The 25,434-nt window shown below is 39.0% G+C and overlaps 1 protein-coding gene across 1 annotated transcript in view; it reads left to right on the top strand.

The window, feature by feature from the left end:
* Positions 1 to 25,434, top strand: part of astn1 (astrotactin 1) — a gene marked incomplete at both ends in the record, with an annotated part of 359,967 nt that overhangs the window by 112,950 nt on the left and 221,583 nt on the right. Inside the window, 3 exons of the mRNA XM_080503139.1 lie at positions 4,105 to 4,254; positions 6,069 to 6,221; positions 10,319 to 10,486. Of these exons, the coding sequence (XP_080359265.1) occupies positions 4,105 to 4,254; positions 6,069 to 6,221; positions 10,319 to 10,486 (471 nt within the window). The remainder of the gene's footprint in view (positions 1 to 4,104; positions 4,255 to 6,068; positions 6,222 to 10,318; positions 10,487 to 25,434) is intronic.

Raw genomic sequence — 25,434 nt, 5'->3', positions numbered from 1 at the left:
AGCACATAACTGTAAAATAAACAATACCGAGTGAATTTAAAGCCGTTTAAGTAGATTTACTTCTGCTTTGTTGATTTTAATTTGTAAGTGTGTGATGGTAAGGCATCCATTACTGCTCTCATGTATATTCAAAGTGACCTAATGATGAATTGCTGTCCTCATTTGCAGTTATGGTGGGGCATTTTCTTGTGGCAGAAGTATTTCTTCCTCTAAGCTTCAGTTCATGCAGATTTTATTTGTCTTCCCTGCAGAGTTTTAATGGCTCTGAATAATGTTCAGATGACTTAGTTCCCTGCCAGCAAGCATATCTGAGGGGAGAAGTGTGCATTGAATGTTGCCTTATTATTAAATCAGTCACATGAGATACTGCGGAAACAATGGTACCATCGAAAAGGGGGGCGGGGTTCCTTACTTGTGAAGTACAACCGTGCCAACATCTGTGCTGTCAGATAGTCATGGCTGCCAAAAATATTTACGCTGTACATCCATATCTGCGGCGCGCATTGTTCTAAAAGCAACAATAGGAAAAGCTGACGAAGCTGCAGTCATGAAAAAAGTCCTTCCGAGTTTGCCACAATGACACCGCTGCCAACTGTGTTTTCATTCCTCCATTGTTTCCAAGGGATCGTCTTCATTTTAATCAAACACTGCCTTCTTGATTGGGGATTTTTAAAGCTCTCGTCACACAGTGACATTAGAACAAATTTTTATTTCCATTCACATACATCCCGCTGAGGCAGTAAATCTTAACTGCTTTGATGGATTCCCCACCCCTCACTTTGGAATTCACAATCCGCTCTCACTTGTAAGACGAGCTTCAATACATGCCCTCTAAATATAGCTAATGACTTACCGTATTTTCCGCACTATAAGGCGCACCTAAATACCTCAAATTTTCTCAAAAGCTGCCAGTGCGCCTTATAACCCGGTGCGCCTTATATATGGAAGAATTGCTCTACTCAAGACTGCTATTTGACAGCTGAACAACCAGAAGCTTTTATTTTGACAACTCTAACTTTGCAACTGGATCTTCAGAGCGGACGACACTCCACACAACACATTCATCACTCATGGTTGCACACCAACATTCTAACAAACCAAAATAAACTAGATGAAATAATTACTCCCTAAACTGGGGAACAAAAACACAGCATAAACACAATCAACACACAATAACCTCCAACAACACAAAACATGAATTCCCATCATGCCTTGCAGCGACCCCCTCTGGATGGTAAGCAGCCGCCGACTTCATTTTCCCCGTAGAAGAAGAAGCGCGCGGTGCATGCAATGAATTATGGGAGTTTCTGTTTGTGGTGTTTTAAATGCAATTATTGGGGGTTATGTTTGGTTTGTGGTGTCGGTAATAATTGTGTTGTGTTGTGTTTTTGTTGCTTAGTTCATGTAGTTTAGTTTATTACTGGTAGTTGTAAGTTGTCAACCAGCAGTGAAGAAGGTTTTGTGTGTAGTGTCCTCCTGGCATAGGCTGCAGGTAGGACCATCAAAATAAAGTGTGTGCACCTCTCTGGGTGTTAGAATCAGTGGAAAATATAACCTAATGGCTTTGAGCTATAAAGGTTGCTGACCACTGGTCTATTCCATGTGCCTTATAATGCGGTGCGCTTTATATATGAACAAAGTTGTAAATTATGTCAATCAATGTAGGTGCGCCTTATAATCCGGTGTGCCTTATAGTGCAGAAAATACGGTAGTTAAAACATGCTGAATGAAACCCCAGACTTGCTCTTACAATACAATATGCTCATGACACCGCAATGAGTATTCACTGGTTGCACGTTTTTATTTCTTAAGGCAATGAATTATATTATTTCCTCTGCCACAAAAGTGTGCAGCACATTTTTTCTGTGGTATAGCAAGGTGGTTGTCATAGCTCAAAGAAAACAGGAGTCATGTCAAGAGATCAGATGGCGCTTTGTGTGTATATTTGTTCATTCAGTTTTTATGTTTTCCATCTCACTGTCTCACTCACCAACTCATTTTACATCCTGATATCACCAAACAGCAAAATCAGACAGGCTGTCGCCTGTGTCCCGCTTTGAAATAAACCTGCATCAAGTTTTCATGATCGATAGAATAAATGTATCTTCGCACATTTCTGAGAGTAAGATTTATCTGTGAAAATCAGTCAGCATTGTTGTCCATCATAAAAGGACCAGGTGTTATGTGCTTCCAAACTCTCGAAGTTAAGGTGTTTTAGAGTCTTTCTGTTTTATGTCATCACAAATGTAATATTTATTGGTTTTACTGTTTTAAGATAAAATAAGCAATTTATATTCCTCATCTCAGGCTCTTGTAGCTTTTATAGTCTAGATAATGAATCATACATCAGAAAAGATGGCCATTTGAAAGAAAATAAGGATGAATCTGACATAAAGCACAAGCAGACTGAATATCACTCCTCCAGTGGTCATGGAACAATTGTTTTGTTCTTTGTTTTTCGTTGGGCTTTTTTCTATTGGAATGATCAAAATATATCATCAAAACATCAAATAAGATGTGCAAAGATGGTGTCAAATAGTAAGATTAGACTAAATGGAAAGAATGTACCTTCTCACAATTTTGACAACCATCTTTGATGACCATGCTCATTTAGAAAACTGTTTTTCAAACTGTTTCACTTTAAGAAAAGGGACATTTATTAAAAAAATTTTAAATTGCTTCGAAAAATGTAGGATATCTAAAAATATACAGGCAGGGCTGAAACTGTCTATATTGTATCTCACACAACACAACTGGGGATCCAGAAGTAAAGAAGAAATCTAGATTGGTTTTCAGTATTTGTGAATATATTCTGGAATCTCAGCTTTTGAAATCGATAGTGCACATTTCATAATACTACTACTAATAATGTTTTGAACTTTCTACACTGCAGTTAATATATATTTGGTTGAGCTATTCGACAGTCGTCGAAATATTTTTTAATCAAAAAATGAAGAACCAATCACATGGGAATTCTCCCAAGGCCCGCTGTTTTCTTTATATATTGTAGAATATACGTAAGGTGGCAGTGTTATTTTTAATAAACCCAATGACAAGAAGAAATAGCAATAATAAATTAGCATAGATGTAATACAATTATTATTCAAAATAATGAATCATCATTAGCATCAGGCCTGATTTTTTGTTATTATTCAAGGTTAACCAAATTACAATCTACACATCCTGTAATAAGCACAACATTATTACGTCTCATATCAGAAAAACGTGGATACTGGACGTGGGTAACATACATTAGGTGTTGTATTGTGGGTCCCTGTCCATAAGCATTGCGGTTCTGGGATTCCCCGCTTACAAAATGGACTTCAATATCAACAAAACTGAATTATGTAAATTGTGACATTTTGTAAAATATAAGTGAAAAAATAAATAAATTGTGAAATTGCTGTAGTAAACTGTAGCTGTGAAAATAAACCAGTATGTCCTCAACAAACCTGACAGTACCTCTCTTAAACTCAAGGAGCTGATTTAACTTGCATGCCTTTTCTGTAGTGACATCTTCAAAATATTAATATTTATTTTGAATACTCACAGTGGAGATTTTCTTTTTTTCTATAAAGCAAATCTGGCAAGATTTTGAAAACAGCTCAAGGTCGAGAACAACTGTGTGATCCTGTGCTCCCAGGAGGACTTCACAAAAAGACCATGCAGCTGGAAAGCAGAACTGAAACTCTCGAAGCCCCTCTCTGTTTACTTTGTCACAGATATTTGATAGTGGGTGGCTTTTTGGAACCCTTCTTGAGAAAGCCGTAGACTTTTCTTTTCATGTTTTGATGGATTAATGTCATCTAATGAAATCCAAATGTCTCAATCTCCAGCATGTTTAAGACAAAGACATTTAAGCTTGTATGATGCTGAAAATGTCATGTTTTTCATGAAAGTCCCCACGAGCCCTCATGATGATTAATGAATGAAGACAGCTCTGATGCTTCCAAACTGAATCCGTCATTGGGGTCATCTCCAGTTCCTTTGCCGCCATATTCCCGCCATCTCTTTGAGGAGAAATTCCGCACCAATAATTCAGAAAGAGTTTTTTTTTTTTTTTTCCTATTTCATTAGAGGTGTATTTCTGTGTGAATCCAACAGCGGGTTCAACATTCTTGAACCCAGACGGGGACTCTGGGACGGAGGCTGACAGCGAGCCTCAGCTGGCCTTTTACACCGACCCTAACCGCAGTCGCCGCCGGAGTCGAGGTATGAGAAATGGTAACGCCAACAGCGCGTGGGGCTCAGGGGGTAAGGAGGACTCTCACACCTACAGACAGTTTATCCCGCCGTCTGATGGTATTGCCATCGCCACAACGCATGACGAGTTACCTTTACAGTGCATTTAGAGGATATGTTCCCAGTGTTGTGGATGCTCATGGTTGTGACCCCTACAAACACACATATGCACACGTTGTGAACATCCATCGGTTTGTGAAGGGTGGTTGTAAGCATGTGACCGTGATCTCTGTGCAATGACGTGCCATCTTGTTGATTGAAATCAAACTAGATGATGAGATCAGAGGTTTCCGGTGCTGGATCATTGATGTCAATTGCATCCCTGTGACACAGAAGATGTTGTTTTTTGGAAATAATATCCCACAGAAATATTATTTCTGAGGAGGATCTTGTGCAAATGCTGTCAAAGTGAAGTGGTGCAGCACGCTTTTTCTGTCAGCATGCCATGTCCATGTGGTTTTGATGTACAGTAATGGGGTGTGGAGGAGAGAAGGAGGGGTGGAAAAAAAATAAAATAAACAGACAATGCCCTCAAAATAATAGCTGCTGTCAGAAGGCGTTACAAGCCTTTAAGATGCCTCCAAGCCAATTATTCCCCCGTCATGTGCCCAGGTGCCAGAAACATGGCGAAGCCTCCAGAAGTGGAGCCAACACCTTTAATTAGAGTGAGGTGTAAGAATAGAATAAGTGATTGCAACGCAGCTCTAACTATGTTTGTTCACATCCAGAGGAGAGCATGTTTCATGAAGCATGACAAAAGAATTTTCATGTCTGAGCAAAGAAGATGGAAATTATCAAAATGTTCAACTTTTATTTATGTGGCACCCAGAAATCTGTCCAAGTCCACTTTGGCAACGTTGAAAAAAAAAATTCAAATATAAAGTTTGAAAATGGAGTCAGAAAGGTGAAATTATGCCCGCATCCAGAGTCTGGGTAGCTTACCTGATTGAATAAACTAGCTTTATACATAATACGATAGGTCAGCTTTCTACTCTGGCTTTTGTTTAAAGTGTTGCCTTGGGCAGCTTTTGAATGAGAAAGTTCTGCCAGAGTAATTTAAAAGTGACAATATAATCTAGAGTTATTCTGCCAGTGAAAAAATGGCCACTTTAAAACGAAGTGCGAGTGGCTATAGTCAAGGTCAGAGTGTGTGTGTGTGTGTGTGTGTGTGTGTGTGTGTGTGTGTGTGTGTGTGTGTGTGTGTGTGTGTGTGTGTGTGTGTGTGTGTGTGTGTGTGTGTGTGTGTGTGTGTGTGTGTGTGTGTGTGTGTGTGTACGTACACCTGTGGGTGTTAGGTTTGGTTTAACACTTTGTGTTGTACTCTGGAGTGTAACAGATAAGGCAGGTGCTCTCTTTCTTTCTCTCTCTCTGTCTCTCTCTCTCTCTCTCTCTCTCTCCCTCCCGCTCCCTCTCTTTCCAAACAACCTCTGAACTGTTATTATTTAGGCCCTGCACCCCCCCCCCCCCCCCCCCCCCCCCCATCCCCCCACCACACCCACACCCCATCAACACACATCCAGGTTGATTTTAATACCCTTTCAAGTTAAACCTTAGTTCTGTGCCACGGAGCCATGCTGAGTCTAAACCTTCCAAAGGCTTGAGTTTTTTGATCCAAAGGTCCTTTTCATGGGCGCTCAGCCTGTTTTTTTTTTTTTTTTTTAACTTGTTTGTAAAATGACACGGTGTGTGTATGTGTATATATGTTTGTGTGCATGTTTGTGTGTGTTATTGAAGGGATGTGGGGGGGCTAAAGCATTTCCTTTGCTTCACATATCTCTGCTATTTGTTGCCCCCCCCCCCCCCCCCCCCCATGCGCTTGTTCCCAGCAGCAGGTTCCCCACGGAGCCCCATCAATAAGACCACCCTGACTCTGATCAGTGTCATCAGCTGCGTGATCGGCCTGGTTTACTCCTCTCACCTCTCCTGCAGCCTCTCCGTCCGGGTAATCCTACATGTGCCGGAGCACCTCATCGCTGACGGTAAGGCATTACACCGGCCTCTCGATTATAGATGCAGCTTTTCCAAACACACTCCTGTGGATGCTGAAAGCCTCAGGGGGGCTGAGATGGCATTTTTCTGCCTCTCTTTAGAGAGTTGAGCTCACTCTATCTCTCAAAGCAAGTCCCGGCGCTCTGCGGGCAAGCTGCTGATTTGCTTTGCTCTGTAAAAGACAAAGGTAAATGCCAGGTCGCCCACCCCCTCCCCGGGTTTACCATGTCACAGCACACAGCAGATGTACCCTCAGAGCATCAGAACACATTGAGGTGAGGTCACACTGACCACCCGTAGCAAGCCGCACATCACTCTTCCCCTTGTACTATATATGTTCAACCACCTCACTAATGAATTTCAATGTAGCACCTGCAGAAAAAGGGGGGAAAAAAAGCACCGTAGGGGCCAAACATTGGCTCCGACTAGCTCATTGGCATTTCTCAGCTGTCACAGGAGTGAGCTGGCAGTCCAGATATATTATAGACTGTGACTAGGCTCACTCATCTATCATCTGGTGGTCTGATTTGATTCGGAGCGCTGCTGCTTTCCGGTGGTATACGCTGGCCTGCCAGGGAGATATTAAAATTCCAGGGAGGCATCCGGGGAGGGAACTTTGAAAGGAGAGATGAAAGATGGTGAATTCGCCTGTTGAATTACAAAACTGGGATTGATTTAGAATGTTTCCATAAATGTCTCCACAATCTCATCAGACGTGATTTGATGTCACGGTGAATCAGATGAAAACCTGGATTCTACCACTGGGGGAAGAAGCTATTAATGCCAGCAGCTGTGCATGTGTCTGCCTTCAAATACTGTGTAGAAAAGCACAGTAATGTAGAGTCACACCTTTCTCCTCGCTTTTCACATCGGGAAAAGTAATCATCTGGAGATGTTTGTGTGCTCACAATATCCAGTGGTATTGCACGTACATAACAAAGGATGGGGCAAACTTTTCTTCATGACTAACTCGCAGTCTGCAGCAGCAATGTGTCTGAGGTTTATCAACTCAGATTGTACTTTGGTTTAATAGGTTTTCTTTGCCATTGTGTCTCGTCCGAGACGTGTTCAAATTACATCTCAAGCTACTTCTGACAGTGTCACCGTGGCCCTGCAGTGTTCAATATGTACTGGTTCACTGAGTTTATCAGCCCATTCTCGCCTGTTTGCACTTGTAAATTTGAGCCAAGCGCAAAGCAGATGTTCAGAAGACATCCCATAACTTGACCTCTGCCTTTTCCAGAATTATTTATATAATATTTGATACTTAAAGTTTGTCTATCAATAGTTTTGCAGTCAAAGTGACTTGGGAAGAAGACTGCTTCCTGTATGAGTTTTTAGTAATTCAAAATGCCTTCCTTATAAAAATGTAATCTAGAAATGTTTTTCAAGGTCCATAATGTTGAACATACAAGGAAGCAGCACATACTGTATTTTATGGACATTTTGAGGACCCGATTTGACCTAGTATGATACATTTAATGTTTTTTGTTTTTTTTTGTGAAAAAACTGAAACATTGTGCTTCAACTCTTAATCTTGTGTTGAAATAGCGGATAAAAAGTTATGTGTCAATGATATTCAACATTTTTGAGACGCATCCATTGAACAGTTTTTTAACTTTAGACTGAATTTTATTTTTCTTTCTTTACATTCCATAATTAACTTAGGAATTACATTTCTAATGTGGTGTTGCTAGATTGCATCAGAACAACCCTGTTTGGACCTCCACATAAATGCTGCATAGTGGTGTTTCAACTGGCTATCGAACCTGATGCCCACTCCACTGATTCTGCTCTGAAAGGCCAGTCAAGCATACATGACCCCTGTTCGAGTCACACTTGAGGTGATGATGAATATGTGACTTGAATTGGCCCCAGTTTCCTCTTTCAATAGATATTTTCTAGCCTGAACCCAGTGTGTTACTTGCTTTGTGCTGAACTATGTATTAAACATTATTTTTAAGATCTGGATCCATTTGGTGATGCAGAAACATACATTTTGCGGAACTCTACAATGTGTCAAACTCTAAAATGTGAAAAGAAGTGAGACGTGGCATTAGATCTCAGCATGGAAGGTTTTCCTCACAATTTTCTGACTCTTCACAATTAAAGCCAACAAGATGTGTCCAGTCGGTTGCAGCCTGCGCTATAGTTTTAAAGTAATCATCAAAGGGAATAGCACTAACTGGGAAACATGGAGCCTGCGAGGAAGTCATTAAATATGGTCGGTTTAGTAAACGCCCACTGCTTTTTGTTTTGTCTTTTTGTTTTGTTTTCCTCTCCCAAAATTGACAAGCAATTGGTCAAACAGTATTTTGGATAATTTAGAGATCACACATGATATTCTTGTGTCGAACAATTGCTGTAGTGACACCTGCTGTGTTAGGTGTCCAGGCTCTAGATTTACTGCTATTGATGTAAAAAAAATTTATTACTCCAGGCCGCTGCAATCAGAGTAGGAAACGTTTCACAAACGCACCTTGTTTTTTTTACAGTTTTTCTTGGCTTAACTTCATTTGAGCTCCAAACCCAGTAAGACCTCCATCTTTCAAACCTATTCTACGTAGTAAATTGATTATGCCTTTTTAAAGAAAATTTCTTCGCTACACCTTTCAAACAACAAGGCAATTAAAGCATGAGTAGATTAATTTGAAATTAAACTAAAACACTAACGCATGCAGTCCCTGCCTCATTATCCTCCATTACAGCTGCAAAATACTGCTCTGATGCTCAGCAGTTTTCTTCCTCTGATCAGATTCCCAAACTTTGAAATTACATGAAAAAAACAGCACTGTGGTGGTGTATTTTAATTGTCAACATCATTTACAGTTGTTTACCTCTTTTCTGAAACACATGTAGGCTGATAATGCCTGCTGCTAAGTTGCCAAACATTCATTAGCACCGACAAAGTGTTGATTTGATGTACAAATTAATCATGTTGCTGTCTTTATCTTGCAAATGTTGATAGTAAGGTACGCATACAGTTTAAGGCAACGCAAAGCTGTATATGTGCAGGTTCAGGGAGAAAATAGATCAAAAAAAGAAATGCTTATTTTAAGGTACTGAAACAAAATGTAACAAAGGCACTGAATTATTCTGACATTGTTATTACAGTGTAAACAGCATGAGTGGGAATATAAAATTGTACATGTTACTATCAAGCTGCAGGCTGCGTGTGCAGCCTCATTCTAATGCCATTTGAATTAAATGCTGTCTGCATTCGCTGACAAAGAAATGCATGAAACAACAATTTCTTTCCGCACTGATTTTAATGGAGAAGCAGACCTGCATTGTTACAAATCTATCAGCCTGACGTACATTAAAATATAACGCAAACAAACAGGATGTCTGACTTTTCATTCTTTTAACCCCCAACTAGTATTTATCCGCGCAACCGTGGAAAATGTGTTGATAATTGGAGCTCCTGCCTCCTCCACTCCTGGTACATCTGTTTGGCTGCAGGGCAGAGCGGCTGCCTCAGCTGAATGCCTGTGGTTACTGATAATAATAAACCTCATAAATGCTCGTCCTTTTATTATCGACATCACTTCATTTAAATGTTAACGCTTGTTTTCTATTCAGTTTTGCGTCTCATAGAGTTTGCCACCTCGGCACGACTCAAGCTAGAACTTCAACGATCCCAAATTAAGCTGCAAAAAGATTTATTTCTTTCAAGGATCAAGCTGGGGCTGGTATTTTTTTTAAATTAAATTCAGGTATTTTGTGTTATTAGTGCAGTAATTTAGTCTGAAGGTTTTGTAAAAGGATTTTCTATTTTCATCAATTTGCATTGCTGCCGATTAAACTTTGAAGCGATTCACTTACATCTGGTGTCAGTAATTGGGCTTGAAGGTATTTTAGTTGGTGTGCAGTGTCCTTGTCTTTTGTTTTTTTTTTTTCTTTAAACGATTTCACAGGTATAAAGAATATTCTCATCACATGCTAAAATGTTCTATCTGAATCTGTTTGCTGCAGACATTCTGTTTAGCATTGTATCAATACCTTTTCAACTCTTTCACTCCTTCCACCTTCATTGTTCCCCTTCTCCCTTCCCTCGTGCGTTTCCCCCTCTCCGTCTCCTCCTCAGGATCAAGGTTCATTTTGCTGCAGGGGAGCCAGTTGGATGCCTCAGACTGGCTCAACCCGGCTCAGATCTTGTTGTACTACCAGCAGAATGCCAGCGGGCCCTGGGTCAATGAGCTGTGTGGACGACGCCTCCTGGATCCGTGTGAACACCAGTGCGACCCTGAGACAGGTAGGGCGAGGACTTGAAATGATGACCAGAGCACGAGTACAAGCATGAGTACATTGTAGAGAGTGTTGCCATAGAAACCTTACTGGTTCCAAAATGACCAAGGTTGTCGCTTCTGTTCAAATGACCTTCATTTACAATACATTGGAAATACATTTATGAAAAGGCTCTTGGCCTTAAGTGTTATGTCGCATTCAGTCGTTGTTTCATTCATATATATATATATATATATATATATATATATATATATATATATATATATATATATATATATATATATATATATATATATATATATATATATATATATATATATATATATATATATATATATATAGTTTTTGTACTTTACTATTCCAAGAGTTAATAGTGTAAATAGCATGTGACTAAATAGAAATCTTCTTCATATTGAGCGTATGTTTGTAGACATGAAAGAATTTTGTATCTATTGTATAATCTAAAGTCTGCATAGAAATGTCCAAAAGCCCCACCAGAACACTGTCGTTATTGCAAAAAGCGAGGTGGTACATATTTGGCTTTTTATTTCATTATTTACTATAATGGAAAAACTAACCAGTTACTTGAAAATCAATTCATTATATTCAAAATATCTTCACTTCAAAGCACTGGGCTCTATTATTTTAATGTGGCTGTGATACATTTTATGAACTGCCGTCAATGAGTGGGTGAGTTTAATGACTGAATCATTTATTAGGTTTGTGTGAAGCAGGAACAAATCTGAAGTCTGAATTGTTTCACCTCTGCCCAGCTCAATTTGAATATTTGAAACAAGTCTCCTTCTATTTAACAATGGAATTGAAATGTGTGACATTTTGTACGTATTATTTCTTTGTTCTCAGACCGTTGTTACGTGTCGCCTAAAGACTGACATTGAAATTGAGTTAAAATGCAAATGTAAATTACCTGTTTAAATAGATGATCAAACTGAGGTTGCAGCAGTAATTACAATGCACACAGTCACAGTAATATGTAGGTAGGTATGACAAATTATGGTGGCAGAAGTTACATTGACATTCTTTATCAACAGCACCTTACTGTTCCCGGTTATAGGTGTCATGACTAACAAATTGAATTTGCATTCACTAACATGTATATTGGAAAATCTTTATAATTTGAGGTGAGCCTACCGTTCCTACACTGAATGCACAGAGACATTAACCTCACCAAGGTTTGAATTTATTTTTGGCATCAACCAATGTTCTTGCCAAAGTTTGTGTCTTTACATTAATGTGATCTTCACCAAGTTTGTGTTCATCATATCTTTGACGATTTATCAATTACTTTTTTTAACACTAAAAAAAAGTGCCTATCATGACATATTGGATGACATGGGGCAGATTCTCTGCGGTGACTCTTGACAGGCAAAATGACAAAGGCTGTGTACCCAACGTCTAGTTCCTGACAATGACTCGCTGCCATTCTGGAATAAAGTGGCCCAAAATGCCTCCCCTCAGGCATTCTATACTTATGTAGTTCATCCCAACTGGTGTCATACATTTATTTCTGTTTTTGAATGAAGCAACTTTCTCTTCAACCAATCATTTTATTGGTAATGCAGTCTCAAATGCTTTCACACAATGCATCTTGTATGCTTTATAACATTAAAATAAGGCATGCAATGAGTTTTGATATAAAGGCATTGAATGATTGTTTGAATGGTCTGGCAATTTTCAGGCTAAGCAGATCATCAGTGCAGTTTTTTTTTTTTTTTTTTAAGTGACACATCTGAAATGACAAGATGATGCGTGAATATGGTCTCAACCAAAATATTTCCATTTGAGTTAATGTGCATTATTTAGTTTTTAAGTGTTTTTGTGCTGCAAACACTACTTTTGGAACATTTCGGAGCACAGACCATGTTTTTAAAGGCTCAAGCAAATCAAAATCATAACAGGGCAATGTCATGGATGCAGACATTTAAATAGTAACTGGCTTAAATTAATTGGTCCGCACAGTGAAATAGTGGCTAATGCTCTCAGCGAGTTTGGGGCCCTTTCTCAGGGGGAGTCTGCATGTTTTCCCTGTGTACTTCCCTTCCACAGCTGTGAATGTGAGTGTGTGTGTGATTGCCCGTCTGTGTTTGTCCTATTATAATCCGGCAACATGTCCATGCTGTGCCTTGCCTTCACCCGCAGTCAGCTGGGACCAACTCTTGCTGCAATAAACTGGATAGCGCAGTATAGAAGATTGAGATGGATCGATCCACCATATCAAGTGCCCAAATGTGACCTTGCAGCAGGTCCACACAAAGTATGGCTTGATGTGTGTGTTAAGCATTATGAAGTGCCTGAGGTAGGCAGAAAGACACTGTCCTGCTTTTCCTCCAAATTTAACTTGGAGAAAGTGAGATGAATGTGCAGCAGTCAACACCTGGTCCGCACCAAATTGTCCGAGGATTGTGTCATTTTTCTAAAAAAAAAAAAAAAAAAAACCAAGAAAACTACCATCACAATGGCCTAATAAAGGTGAAAACAGTCACAATGATGGCTTGGAAAAAACCTTTCATTGGAAGAATATGGATTAAGAATAAAAGCATTTTGAACTTGGATAAAAATATGAGTGATCACATCTCAGTCCTCTCAAATAAATGTGTGTACCGCAGGAGGTAAAGTTTCTCGCCGTGGCTGTAATCCAACTCTGACGATGCAGCCCGGTGTAGAGTTCACGTGATGCGTGATGGTGTCAAAGTCAACTGATGCCAATTCACTCTAATATGAATATGAATAAAATATGCATTTTCCACCTATTCACCACATGGATGCACCAAACATCTGTCCATTCATCAATCTTCTATGCAGCTTTATCCAGAGTGCTGGAGCCGGTTTGGGCTGACTCTGGGCGAAGGGGAGCGTACACCTGAAACAGATCTCAGATCATCTCAGGGCAAACAGGAAGAGTTGATCACTATATTAAAGTCACTAAAACAAGCCCAAAATACATGTTTGATACCATCTGAGTACTTTGTGAGTACTGAGTACACACAAAAATATAATACTACATACATTTATTCAAACCTTTATTCATTGTGTTCAACCTCATTGTAACACATTTGAACCAACAGGGCCAGCTTTTTTTTTTTTTTTTTTTTTTTAACTTTGGGGACTGACTTTATTATAAAATTCTGAGGCTGCATAAGTAAAAAGGGCATTCCAGGTACAGCATGAGCCAATTCGGAGCTTCGAGCATGCAGAGTGCCTCCAGAACTTTCTGTATTTATCAACTCCCTTCGGGCTCCACTGATTTGTGTTTAAATGACCCACAGCCAGCATCTCTCACCAGTAGGCTTTGAACTGTTTGCAGGTGTGACTATGACTACACTCCATGATGCTGAAGGGACCTAAAATAGTAAATAGACTACCCAGAGTGCCTGACCTGATTTTCTCCTCAGGGGTGCTGATCAATTGGTTTGCATGACGACACTGTCGGCCTCATTTGTACTCGGGTAATAGAAAAGCAGTCTGTGCATGCTGTTTTTTGCAACAGCTGCAGTGAACTGGATTGATGAGTGAACTTTTCAATAAAAAAATACAAAAAATAAAATTATTTTAAAACATTACAGCAGATAAGCTGTAATGGAAATGATAAGCAGTATGTGCAGTGCATTTGTTTTAAGCAACTGAGGGATGAAAATATTGTAGCGCGCAGACTTGCGGAGGAGTAATTTACTGAAGTTGCTTGTCAGAGCTCCATCATATTGCCACCTGGTGTAATTGTCTCGCCTGAATGGATTCAAAACGTTGGCTTCACATTCTTTAGTCCATGAAAGAAAAAAACGTGTAAGCCACGGTAATAATGATGCAAGATAAAATACAAACAGTGAGGTTCCAGAATCAAATATATGTGTAATATGACAACTAATTTAATGAAAAGAATTGATGTAGAGCTGTAATTTTACTCAACATGCATGCATTGGATTAATTTATATTTTTTCAACTCCTGAAATAAACTCTAATATGACATTTTGCAGTCATTTCAATTGACACCCGATTTAAAGGAAGTTACAATTATTATATAACCCCAACCCAAGATATAAGAACGATAATTCATCATATCAACCATTCTAATACACGTTTTTCAACAAAAGCAGTATTAATATTCAGTTCTCATTTCTCTGTAATGTATTGTGCTTTTAGATGTACAATGTGACTGTCTTGAAAAGACAGCGCTCTCATCCCTCAAGTGTATTCTCCACAGTCTTAATCTTTTGCACATCCGACACGGCTCCTCTTGCACGAGCTGTTAATCAGCTGAGAAAGCACGTCTTGGTCAGAGGACGGCCTACTAGACATGATGAATGCGACGTTAAATCTGCTTGAGCCACTTCTTGCTGCTTTTTAGTCTAATTAATTAATGGTGACACCGGGGTGCTGGATGGGATTTGATATAAATCTACTTTTAATGCTCGGGAGAAGTTTGTGTTGAGGATAGAGTAACATTAAGCTCAAGAATACCTATAAGGATAATGATGCATCATTTGGCCCTTATTAACGGACCCAAATGAACATGAAAAGTTGAATTAGAGATTATATAAATGAGTGTTCCTGCAAATTAAAACTTCCCTGTGTGGAATTATGTAATTTATCGACTAAAAAAATATAAGGTATTTTACTTGTTCCTTTATTGTATTAGGCATTTTTCATGATTATTGCAGGTTATTTGGCAAGAGTTGCCATGTAATTAACAACATTTCATACTACATTTGTCCAGCTATTACATTTCATTCAAAACAGAGGCTCTAGCTCTTATATTCAGCATTAGTTTCCCTCAGGCCTTTAGCCCCAACTACTCAGACTGCTTCAGGAAGGATATCCTATGAAAAACGTGTCTTAAATCAAATGTATGGATTACATGATCCGCTGTAGTGACCTTGGAAGGTAGCAGTCAAAATGCATTGTTTCACTTTACTTTCATTCATTACCTTCAATCTTTGTTTCAGTTTTGCTCCATAAAGCGTGAGTGGTTTATCTTTGACAATGATCACACATTCTATGCAATACTTCAGGCCAATGTTGTTGCTTATCATATACATCATCTTACAACATCAATCACATTATGAAATCATTTATTCAATTCAATTAAATAAATAAATGAATGAATGGTTTATTTTTGTTACAGTTTCTGTGCTAAAGCTGAATTTCTGTGCATTCAGTTCATAGTGCTTTTAAGTTCACGCACACGTTTGTTTTGTTTTCACCATATCTGTAGCCGATGGGTCTAGGCAGAAGCCAAGGCTTTTTTTTTTTGCCTATCCTTTTCAAACCCATAAAGGTACCCGGGACACCAGTAATACAAGATAAAACAACTGAAAATACTAAACATAACAGAAGTAATACGGAAGAGAGAAACAAATGGAACATAACAAAAGCAATAGGAGAGAAAAACAAAAGTAACAAATAATTTTTATTGTAACCATTACTTAGTTTACTTTTCAAAGATTTTTTGAACCGCAACTAAGCCATTTTCATTCTGTCTGGAAAAATACCACTCTGAAATGATTTGTTACATATGTCAGTGAAGGGTTTAAGGACACAGTCCATTACTTCCTTTATAATTGACAAAACAATTGTAAAAAAACAAATCACTTACATAAAAAAAAAAAAAAATCTCTTCCAAAAAAAAATCATTAGAAGCATTTGCAATTTCTTGAATATTTTCAATAACAGAATTGTTATTTATAAAATACGTCGGAAAGTAATTTTTACTACATTTTTTATTATACCATTTAGCACTCTCCAGGTTTGTTTTAAGTTGTTCTTCTGTTTTAATAGCAATTGCTCATTTTAGTCATATTTTCTGTAATCTCATAATTTGTCAATTTGTTCTTAGTTTTTTGTACTTATTTTTTTGTCCTCCTTATCCTTTGCTCTTTGAGTGATAAATTCCTTGTAGAGCCTAGTTTTCTTTGTACAAGCTTTTTTTTTTTTAACCCTTCTGCAAACCATGGTTTTCTCTTCTCTTTTGAAGTTCTTCTAACTTATTTTAATGGACAATGGTGGTCATAAAATAACACATAAATCATCAACAATATCATCATCCACATAAACTTCCTGCTAAACATGATTTATAAAGTCTGTCTTGAACGCCATAATTGATTCTGGCGATTGTATTCTAATCAAATTACTTCTTTGTGTCTTTGGTTCTCCTTTTACCCTTGTTGTCATTTGTAACAAAGCAAAAACAGGCAAATGATCACTTACTAATAATCCACTTATTATTTTCAATTTTGTTACATTCGTAAAAATATTATCAATCAGTGTTGCAGCTTCTTTTTTTATTCTGCTAGATTTTACAATTAACGGATGAAGACTCAAGCTAAAAAATTATATTAACAAACTGTTGTTTTCATATGATCCATTTGTTTTCAATAAATCAGTATTGAAGCCACCACAAGCCAAAATAATCTTATCACATTTTTTTTTCATATATTACACACATCTTATTCTTGAACTGATAAACACATTTAAATATTTCTATAATCAATAACCACTTTTACAATATGATGCATGAGAGAAAAACAAAAATACAGAAAAGCACACTATTCATCTATTTTCTTCCTTTATATCTCGAGGCACATTGAGTTAGTTTTTTATCCCTTGTGTGGGGTAGGAAGGGCACAAATACACATTTTTCAAGGTGCAGTACATTGAGCAGCACAACAGAGGAGGAAAATGATGGCTTGACCTGATAGAAGTAGGCATGATGTTACAGATGCAATAATGCAGCAGTGTTATGCCTAAGTTGACATTATACATCAACCTTCAGTCACCGAGAGGACAAACAGCATGTCAATAAGTCAAAATCAATTGGCCATTAGCCTATATACATTTTGACAAATGATGGAATAAAAAGGATATGAAGTGAGTAGTGAAAACTCAAGCTTAGCACAGATGTGTCTGATTGTAATCGTTCCCGAGCTGAAACAAAACGCAAGCTAATTTATATCAAAACATCAAATATGTCCAAAAATAATTTGTGGTTTCACCCTTGATGGAGTGCAGTTGAAGGGGGATCTATCATCTACAGTTTCCTTTTGTCACACTTGAAACGAGGGCCGCGTAAAGCCACTGTACGTGATGTTTTATTCAAGCCATAGACCACATTCAAATTCCAAATGATGAGAACATTGTGCTGATAAAACAGAATACGAGATCATTTTGTTGTTTAACAAGCTCTTTATCACTTTCTCCATCTGTGAATGCATTTTGATCTTTCCAGCCTCTAAATTCACTCTGAAGAAAGTAGGAGCCTCTTAAACAGAATAGTGTGATACATTTAGTTGTTTTAACAAGTTTGGAACAATGTAGTTTTTTGGGGGGGTTTTGGGGGGGGGGAGTCAAAGTAAATCTCACGCTGGAGATGCCCTGAAATACTTGTAAGCATACATTATTAAAATCAAGTGTGATTGTTCTCAACAATATTTCTTTTGTTATTGTGTCAGAGTTAAGTCAACTTCCCTATGCTGTACATGACTTTAACAGTTCCCTTTTTACTGCTTTGATCAGCAAAGGGATTTCAAAGCAAAGCACGAAATGTGACAAGTCGTTACCCAGAGGTGTTGGAGACAGACTTCTGTCTTGGCAACAAAAAACATCTTTATCACATAAATAGTCCTCGCTTGGAGTTATGCTGTACATGGTTGTAATTCCTAACAAAAGAAACTTCAACGTGTTTCTTCAGTAGAAATGTTTCAACATAAGGCTTTAGCGAGCGTACACAGTTAGGTTTTAAAACTATTTTCTGAAATTGTTTTCATACACCATATATATTACTTTGTATGTTGGTTTTGTTTGTTCTTTAAAGGTCCTGCTAGTCTGAACATTGAAAATTACTTGACGTTTCATTTGATTCCTGTCAAGTTTGTAAGATCAGATAAAGAGTTAATTTAAGTCGAATTAGTGTGAATCACAGAAAATGTAACTGCAATGAACCTCATTCAAAGTCTGAATATTTCATATAAAATAATTTCATTTTAGAATGTTTCCTGTTGGATTTTAGCAGCTCGGGTTTTCAGAACCAAATCAGATGAACTATATAAGACTCCTCAAAGAGCATCAAGCTGATAAACCTTGATATGGATTGAAGGCATTGCCTTATGCCCCATTTCCACCGCACACAAAGTGCAGGGATGGAATGGAGTGTTACGGAGCAGTACCCAGAGCCAACTCTGGTGCGTTTCCTCCACAGAAAGTATGGTTAAAATATAGGCGGGGCTGTGAGCTCCGCAGATATGTGACGTTGTAACAGTAGTCTCGGCCTGGGGTGGCAGACCTGGACCTCATGAATCCCTGGTTGTTGTTGTTTACATACACTCCATTTTGCATTAGTTGTTTAGTTAACTTTTTTTTTTTTTTGCCGCCACAGAGTTGCAGCTGCAACTCTTGTGTTGGTTCAAAGAAAGCAAACGCCGGCCGGCCCCGGTGAAGTTGCATCAGAGTGCACTCTGGTGGCCGAGAGAGCCGATGTGACGCGAGGACCTGCCTACACCGGGGCTCCATGAAGCTCCGGCGCGCCATGTGTGGACGCAGTCCGAGTCCCATCGTTGCGTTGCATCACATCGCGTTTCATCACATCGTGTTTCAAGCCACTCCCTGATGTTCGGTTACGGCTCTCGCGCCTGTGCCCAAATCCCGGTCTCCATCTCTGCCTCGCTTCTGCTCTTTCGGGACCAACAACAACAAACCCCCCCCCCAAAAAAAAAAACCAACCAGTGTAAAGCTGAATATGTTAACGGAGGATTCATACAGCCGACATATTAAAATATTGAGGGTGTGTAGTAAATCAGTGACCAATCAGCAGACGGCTCCTCAAAGCCGGACCGTTAGATTGTCCCGAGTACCCCAACGGAGGGACGATGGAAAATCATCAACCTCTGGAGCAGTTAAATTGGTACCATCAACAATTCTTGCCATGGAAACCCGAACCATACCGGACCAGACCATTCCATTCCGGCATTGTTTGTGTGGTGAAAACGGTGCTTTAGCGTGTAGTTTTGGTAAACGTGCGTTACGTCGGTGCATTTGAGTGGAGTTGGCTCCAGGAAGTGGTGACATGTGGAAAGGGACAACAATACTGCAGACATTCAGATGGTGTTTGTTCTGAGTGCATCTGTTCATATCTAAAAAATGTATTTCATCTTTGTTTATGCCCCTTTTGGGGATGAGGAAGAAAATGGGCAAAATGAAACATTTTTAATTTTACCTGTTTTCTTGGAAAGTCATTTGCTAGTGTCATGATTGATTATGAGTGCAGAAGGGACTCTCACATTTGAAGCGGGAGAAGTGTCTTCCTTGTTTTGCATCCATTATTCAGCAGCCTGACTCTCCCCTGGGCAACACAGAGTAAGTTCTGAGACCTTCTAAATGAATCAAAAAGCTGGGCTTGTGCATCTCATGCCTGCTCTTCTTGGAATAATTTCTGAGCCTCACCCACACACTCGAACCTCCGCTCTGCCCACTCCCTAAAATGATCCATGGACCAGCCGTGCAGCTTCAGCAATTGCATTATATTTTTCATATGATTCGTTTGCAGTTGAACCATTGTGCATGCTTGTGATTATGTGTGGGTTTGTCACCGGGACAGCGTACATTGGAGTGAGTGAAAGTGTGTGTGGGCTGCAGGGCTACAGATTGCAGAGGTGCTATAGATAGCTTAAATCCAATCCTCTTTTTCTGCTGAAAGAGATACTGATGAAAACTGAGATGGGCTGTGACAATATGTGCGCTGCTCCTGCGAGACGTTTAAAGAGGCCGCGGATGCTTCCAACGTGTGGAGGTTTCCTTTCACGCAGAGCGCTCGACCTGGCCTGCCGATGTTTACTGGATGTGTTCACCACCTTCTTTATTTTGCTTGAGAGGCTATGTGTGTGGGACATTTATAAAATACAAAGGGACACGCAGTGCCTCTGGAGACCCATGTTCCCACTTCATAACATACTGGCTTGATTAATGTGACTGCATAATAGATCAATGTGTGGATATCTGCCTGACGAGATGAATAATCTGAGCACGAGTGACATAACGGTACACAAACAAAACCAGACTTTCAGTGCAGTCGCCTCTGCCCACATGACAGATGAAGCGCTCCAAGCTATTTAAGGCTGATCTTACATTTCTTTCAGGCTGGCCAACCTAAATACAGTAATATTTTATGGCCGGGGTTCTAAAAGGTGACAAAATAAGTGGGCGGAAAGCAGCAAAAATAAAATGTGATACTTGGAGTGTGGCTCTGTGCCTGTGTATCAAGCGATTTTGGGAATGTAACACCTCACCAGTGGAAAACAAGTTTGAGCTGACAGACGTGACCTGAGAGTGCGATGAAACTGCAATTAAAGCAAGATGAGGCATTTAGCATTGTTCAGCAGCTGCACCTGATTTTTTTTTTTCTTTCTTCTCATGCCTTATTGTTTTTGTAGTTTTGAACATAACATGGACTTCCATTCCATTCTGAGTGATTCCCCTGTGTGAATCTGTTTTTAGCTTTTCCAATGCACGCTTAACAAAGGAGGAAGGTCAAAGTTGCAGTATCTACATGTTGGGAGCTTTGTAAGTGCAACATCAGTCCTTTAATTGTGAGGAGGGCTTGAAAATGCTTTTAGCATGCAGGGGTTGTCTGGGGGGGGGGGGGGGGGGGGGGTAGTTGTCTGAGTGTAAGAGCAGATCACACACCACAAACTGGCCAATCGACCATGTGACATAATGGGTACTTTTAACCCCTAAAAACACCCTGAAAACTTATTAGGACATGTAAAAAAAAAAAAAAAAGTCCTTCATGGAAGACTTGAAAAAAGCACATTTAAATTATTTAACGGCTTAAAAACAACAAAAAACAACACAACAATGAAGAAATATATGTGGGCCTGAGTGAGAGAGGCTGGTTGGAGAAGAGCAAAAATGTAGAGGGAAATTGAACTCAGTACTCCACATCGAGTTTGGATCCCTGCGTTTGTGGGACTGTGTTGGATCAGAATCATGATTAAATGTTAGAGGATTGTTTGTTAGCACTCAGTATGAAGCATAACTAACATTGCCCCAATTACATTAACCATTGCTTTGCTTAACCAAATTATTGTTAAACTGTGCCCCTACGTTTCCATAAAATCCTACAGGCAGTTGATCCAGGATCTTGGAGATACATCCAATACAGTCTCCTGCTTGTTCCGCAGTTTAGATCGGTTTATTTTTAGCGGCGAGTTTAGCTGAAGGCTCAAATCTAGCTCTTTCATTAGCAGCTTTCTGTCTGAAACACAAGGCGGAGTAGCTGCAGTTGTGTGCGTGTTTGTGCGTGTTTGTGTGTGTGTGTGAGGTCCATTTTGGTCAAGGCAGAGCTGAGCAGCTGGATGGTTATCATGGCCGCTGTCTCCAGGGGAGTCCCAGTGAGCAGTGTGCAGGCCCTCCAGAGAAGGAGCTGTTAGATGAGCAGACACTCCGGGAAAAGACAGTCCAAGATGGAAATATAACAGATTTTGTGTAAGGGATCGGATAATCAGTAGCATACATCTTGACAAGTCCCAAAAACTAATATTCTATTATAGTTGTTGTTTTTTTATTAATAACATTCATTGTCTCTTTAAATTGAAAATTGATGATGGCTGCCGTTCCTGCCTTAAAGTTTGAGAACCTGGTGCCAAATCATTTGCAGAATGACCTGCTTCTGATCTGTGGACAATACTGCACTACCGAGCATGGGCTTGATGTTTGCACAGCCATTATGAGTGAGTGTCGATCTTAAGAAGGAGTTTTCATTTGAAGAAGGCTGGATTTATTTGGTGGCTTTATTTGTCCTAAAAAAGAAGAAAACATCTATTTTTAATGTAGTGTCTGGCTCAGAAGTGCTGTTGGATCCTCGTATTACTGGACCTGATCTTAGAATAGGCTTAATTGAGGAGTACACTAAGGCTGCCTTCAATAGAGTATGCTACCAAATACAAACAAACCAAAGCACACCTACTGACTGAGTCATTTCCTTTCTATTCAACTACTGTGAGCAAGAAAATTGAGCGAATATGATTTCCTTTAGCCTGGCAGGTACTGACAGTTGACCTTTTCCATTAACAGTGGTGTATAAAAGCCCAGGGCCTGTGCTCTTCGCTTGCCTCCTATTGAGCACACAGAGAACATGTTGTACATGTTACCCCTGAGTAACCCTCTAAAGCAAAGGTGAGGCTCCATCAATCATGGACGGCAAAGTCAAGGCCAACATTTCTCTCGGGAGCTGACGGCAGAACAAAAAGCTGATGCTTCACTGTTCTTTGTTAACAGGCTTCACTTATCAGAGCCGTGCCAGCATAGAGAATGCACATTACTTTCATCCCACTGAGATATTGGACATTCAACACTGTGTTTCTCTTTATATTAGGATTTATGTTTTTTTTTTGGGGGGGGGGGGGGTGGAGAACACCATTCGCCCGTAGAAATTATCGAGTGACCTTGTCTGCGCATTGGACAGTTCCACATGTGGTCAAAAACCTCTGGTTGAGAAGCACTTTCAGATGATCACAGTGCTCCGATGGCAAGGCAGCACAAATTAGCAGTATACTGCATGTGATCCGATTAGCAGTTGCCTTGAAACACAGCCTCAGGCCTGAGGCCTAAGTGGATTTTGGGAAATCACGACCTCAGACAAGCTTTGCTTTAGTAAATAATGGCAGTGCCAAGTGTCTATTCATTAGACTAATCACTGATCTAATCACTTCTCATTTAGGCAGGGAATGTTATTCAGGCTTTGGTACAAGGCAGATAAGTGTGAAAAACACTAATATAAACTCAGTCTATTAAGTCTTGACGTCTGGAGTAATGGATCAAAGTTAAGCTCAGTATTTACCTCTTGGGGTGTCTGGCAGACTTTTCCACTCGGTTGAAAGGACATGCAAATGAGAACATACTGAGCGAAGTACCAACACAGTAAACAAACAAAAAAAATTCAGTATTTGTGTTTCTTGTTATTTACTCCAGCAGATTCGGATTTGCTCAAAATCTTGCTGTTCAACAAATTCAATATCATTAGGCTGTAACTATGGTGATGTTATTTGAGATAATTATCTTCAGCTCACCTGTTCAATAGCTTGTCATTGGGGCTTAAATCTGTTTATCCCAAGAACCATCTGAGTCAGGGCATCTTCCTCCATCCAACTGCTGAAACTTTAACTGGTCTTCATGACTGAATCCAAAAGCTGAGTTAATGTTTTACATTTTAAAAGACTTATACAGCTTTGGGCAAATTATAAACACAATCCTGATCGAAGAAGAAAACAAAATGATGCTAGACTCTCTTTGCAAATAACTTTTTTGCAATAACTTGTGAAATGACTCCTCTACATTTAACAGATATCTTTTGTTATTTTTTGTAATATTCACAATGTTGGTTTTCCTCTTTCCAGTTTTCTTGATGTATGTATTGTCTATATATTTTTAACTGTTTAACTGATTGGATTACAGTTTTACCTTGCAAATCACTGTAACTGACAAGCTATTCATACAACTCAGCCCCCTACAGAACATAACCCAAGTATTGGGTGATTTGCTAAACTCATTGGCTGCAAAATAGGGCTTCTTTCATTGTAAGTTGTAAGCCAGAATCTTATAAATCTTATTAAAAAAAAAACGTGTCTTCCCCACTCCTATAAGAAATTGTCAATGATGTTTGTTTTGGGGTTTTTTTGGCTTAAAAATAAATGAATAAAAAAAAAATAATAATAATAATAAAAAAAAAAAAAAAAAAAAAAAAAAAAATATATATATATATATATATATATATATATATATAATATACAGAAATAACACAACTTCAGAATATGCTTTTCATTACATTTGACAATTTTCTCATGAAATCCAAACTTATAGATTATAATAATGTGATTAGAGCTCAGCTATTACCTGAGTCACTGGGAACCATTTTTAATGGTTTCAAAGGGATGGTTTAATATGTGATATTTCAGCCTGACAGTTGGAAACTTTATATAATAAAAGTGTTTGCTACAGTCTTCTAAACATTTTCACGTTATTCGATAACAATTGTTTTGCGTGTTTGTATGTTAACATCAATAACTGATGGTCTCAGAACATGGTCACAGTTCAAGAGCTTTTTTTCTTTGGATTTCTTTGGTTTTATTGTCACTACTGTTTTCACCAAAACCTTGAAATAAACTTCAGAATTGGCACTAGTGCAAACTTGATGAACTTATTCTTACTTTTTAATTACTTTGTTTAAACAACTCCCAACAACATTTACAAATGTGTTGATGAATTACTATTGTTGACTAAAGCAGTAGCCCTGCTGACAATCAGCTGCTCAGTTACTTTGGTTATTAAATGAGCTGTCAGAAGTGTTCAAAATCCCAACAATTATCAAACTAGCCAACCTACCAATTAACCCGAGAAGCTTGTCATGGAGACTGAGAAGAAACGTGAACCCGTTGTGTTATTGGGCTTGAAATGACACGTCCAAACACCCATGAGCAAATCACTTGTTTGCAGCTAATAATAGATTATGAAAACATAATGCGACGTGAGGGCTGTCATTTGATTTTTTTTTAATATGAAACAATAATCCAGTGCATTTCACAGCGACAGTGTTGCAGCAGCCCTGTGTTTCACAAAGTGCCGTTATTGGTGTGTCAAAAAGCCATCTACTCGTGTGAGCACAGCAGGGAGCGCCAACACTAGTTGGTCGCCATTGTCTGTTATTAGCCATTTTTAGAACACCCGCATTTTACGGAGAGGACAGCATAAATATGCGCCGGATGGAAAAATTGTGAGATTTCTCTGTGAAATTTGAGCAAAAGTATGCCTAAAATTGCTTAAAAAAAAAAAAAAAAAAAGTGTCACTACATCATTAAAAATAAGAGATGATTAAAATCGCTGTAACTGCCTCAAGAGGACCACGGCTCTCATCATCACAGCTCTCACAGAGCAAAAAAGGAGAGGAGCAGAGAG

This window comes from Blennius ocellaris (genome assembly GCF_963422515.1).
Source record: "Blennius ocellaris genome assembly, chromosome: 10".
Lineage (NCBI taxonomy): Eukaryota > Metazoa > Chordata > Actinopteri > Blenniiformes > Blenniidae > Blennius > Blennius ocellaris.
The sequence above is the reverse complement of the archived record's forward strand: the minus strand, read 5'-3'. Positions and strand labels throughout refer to the sequence as shown.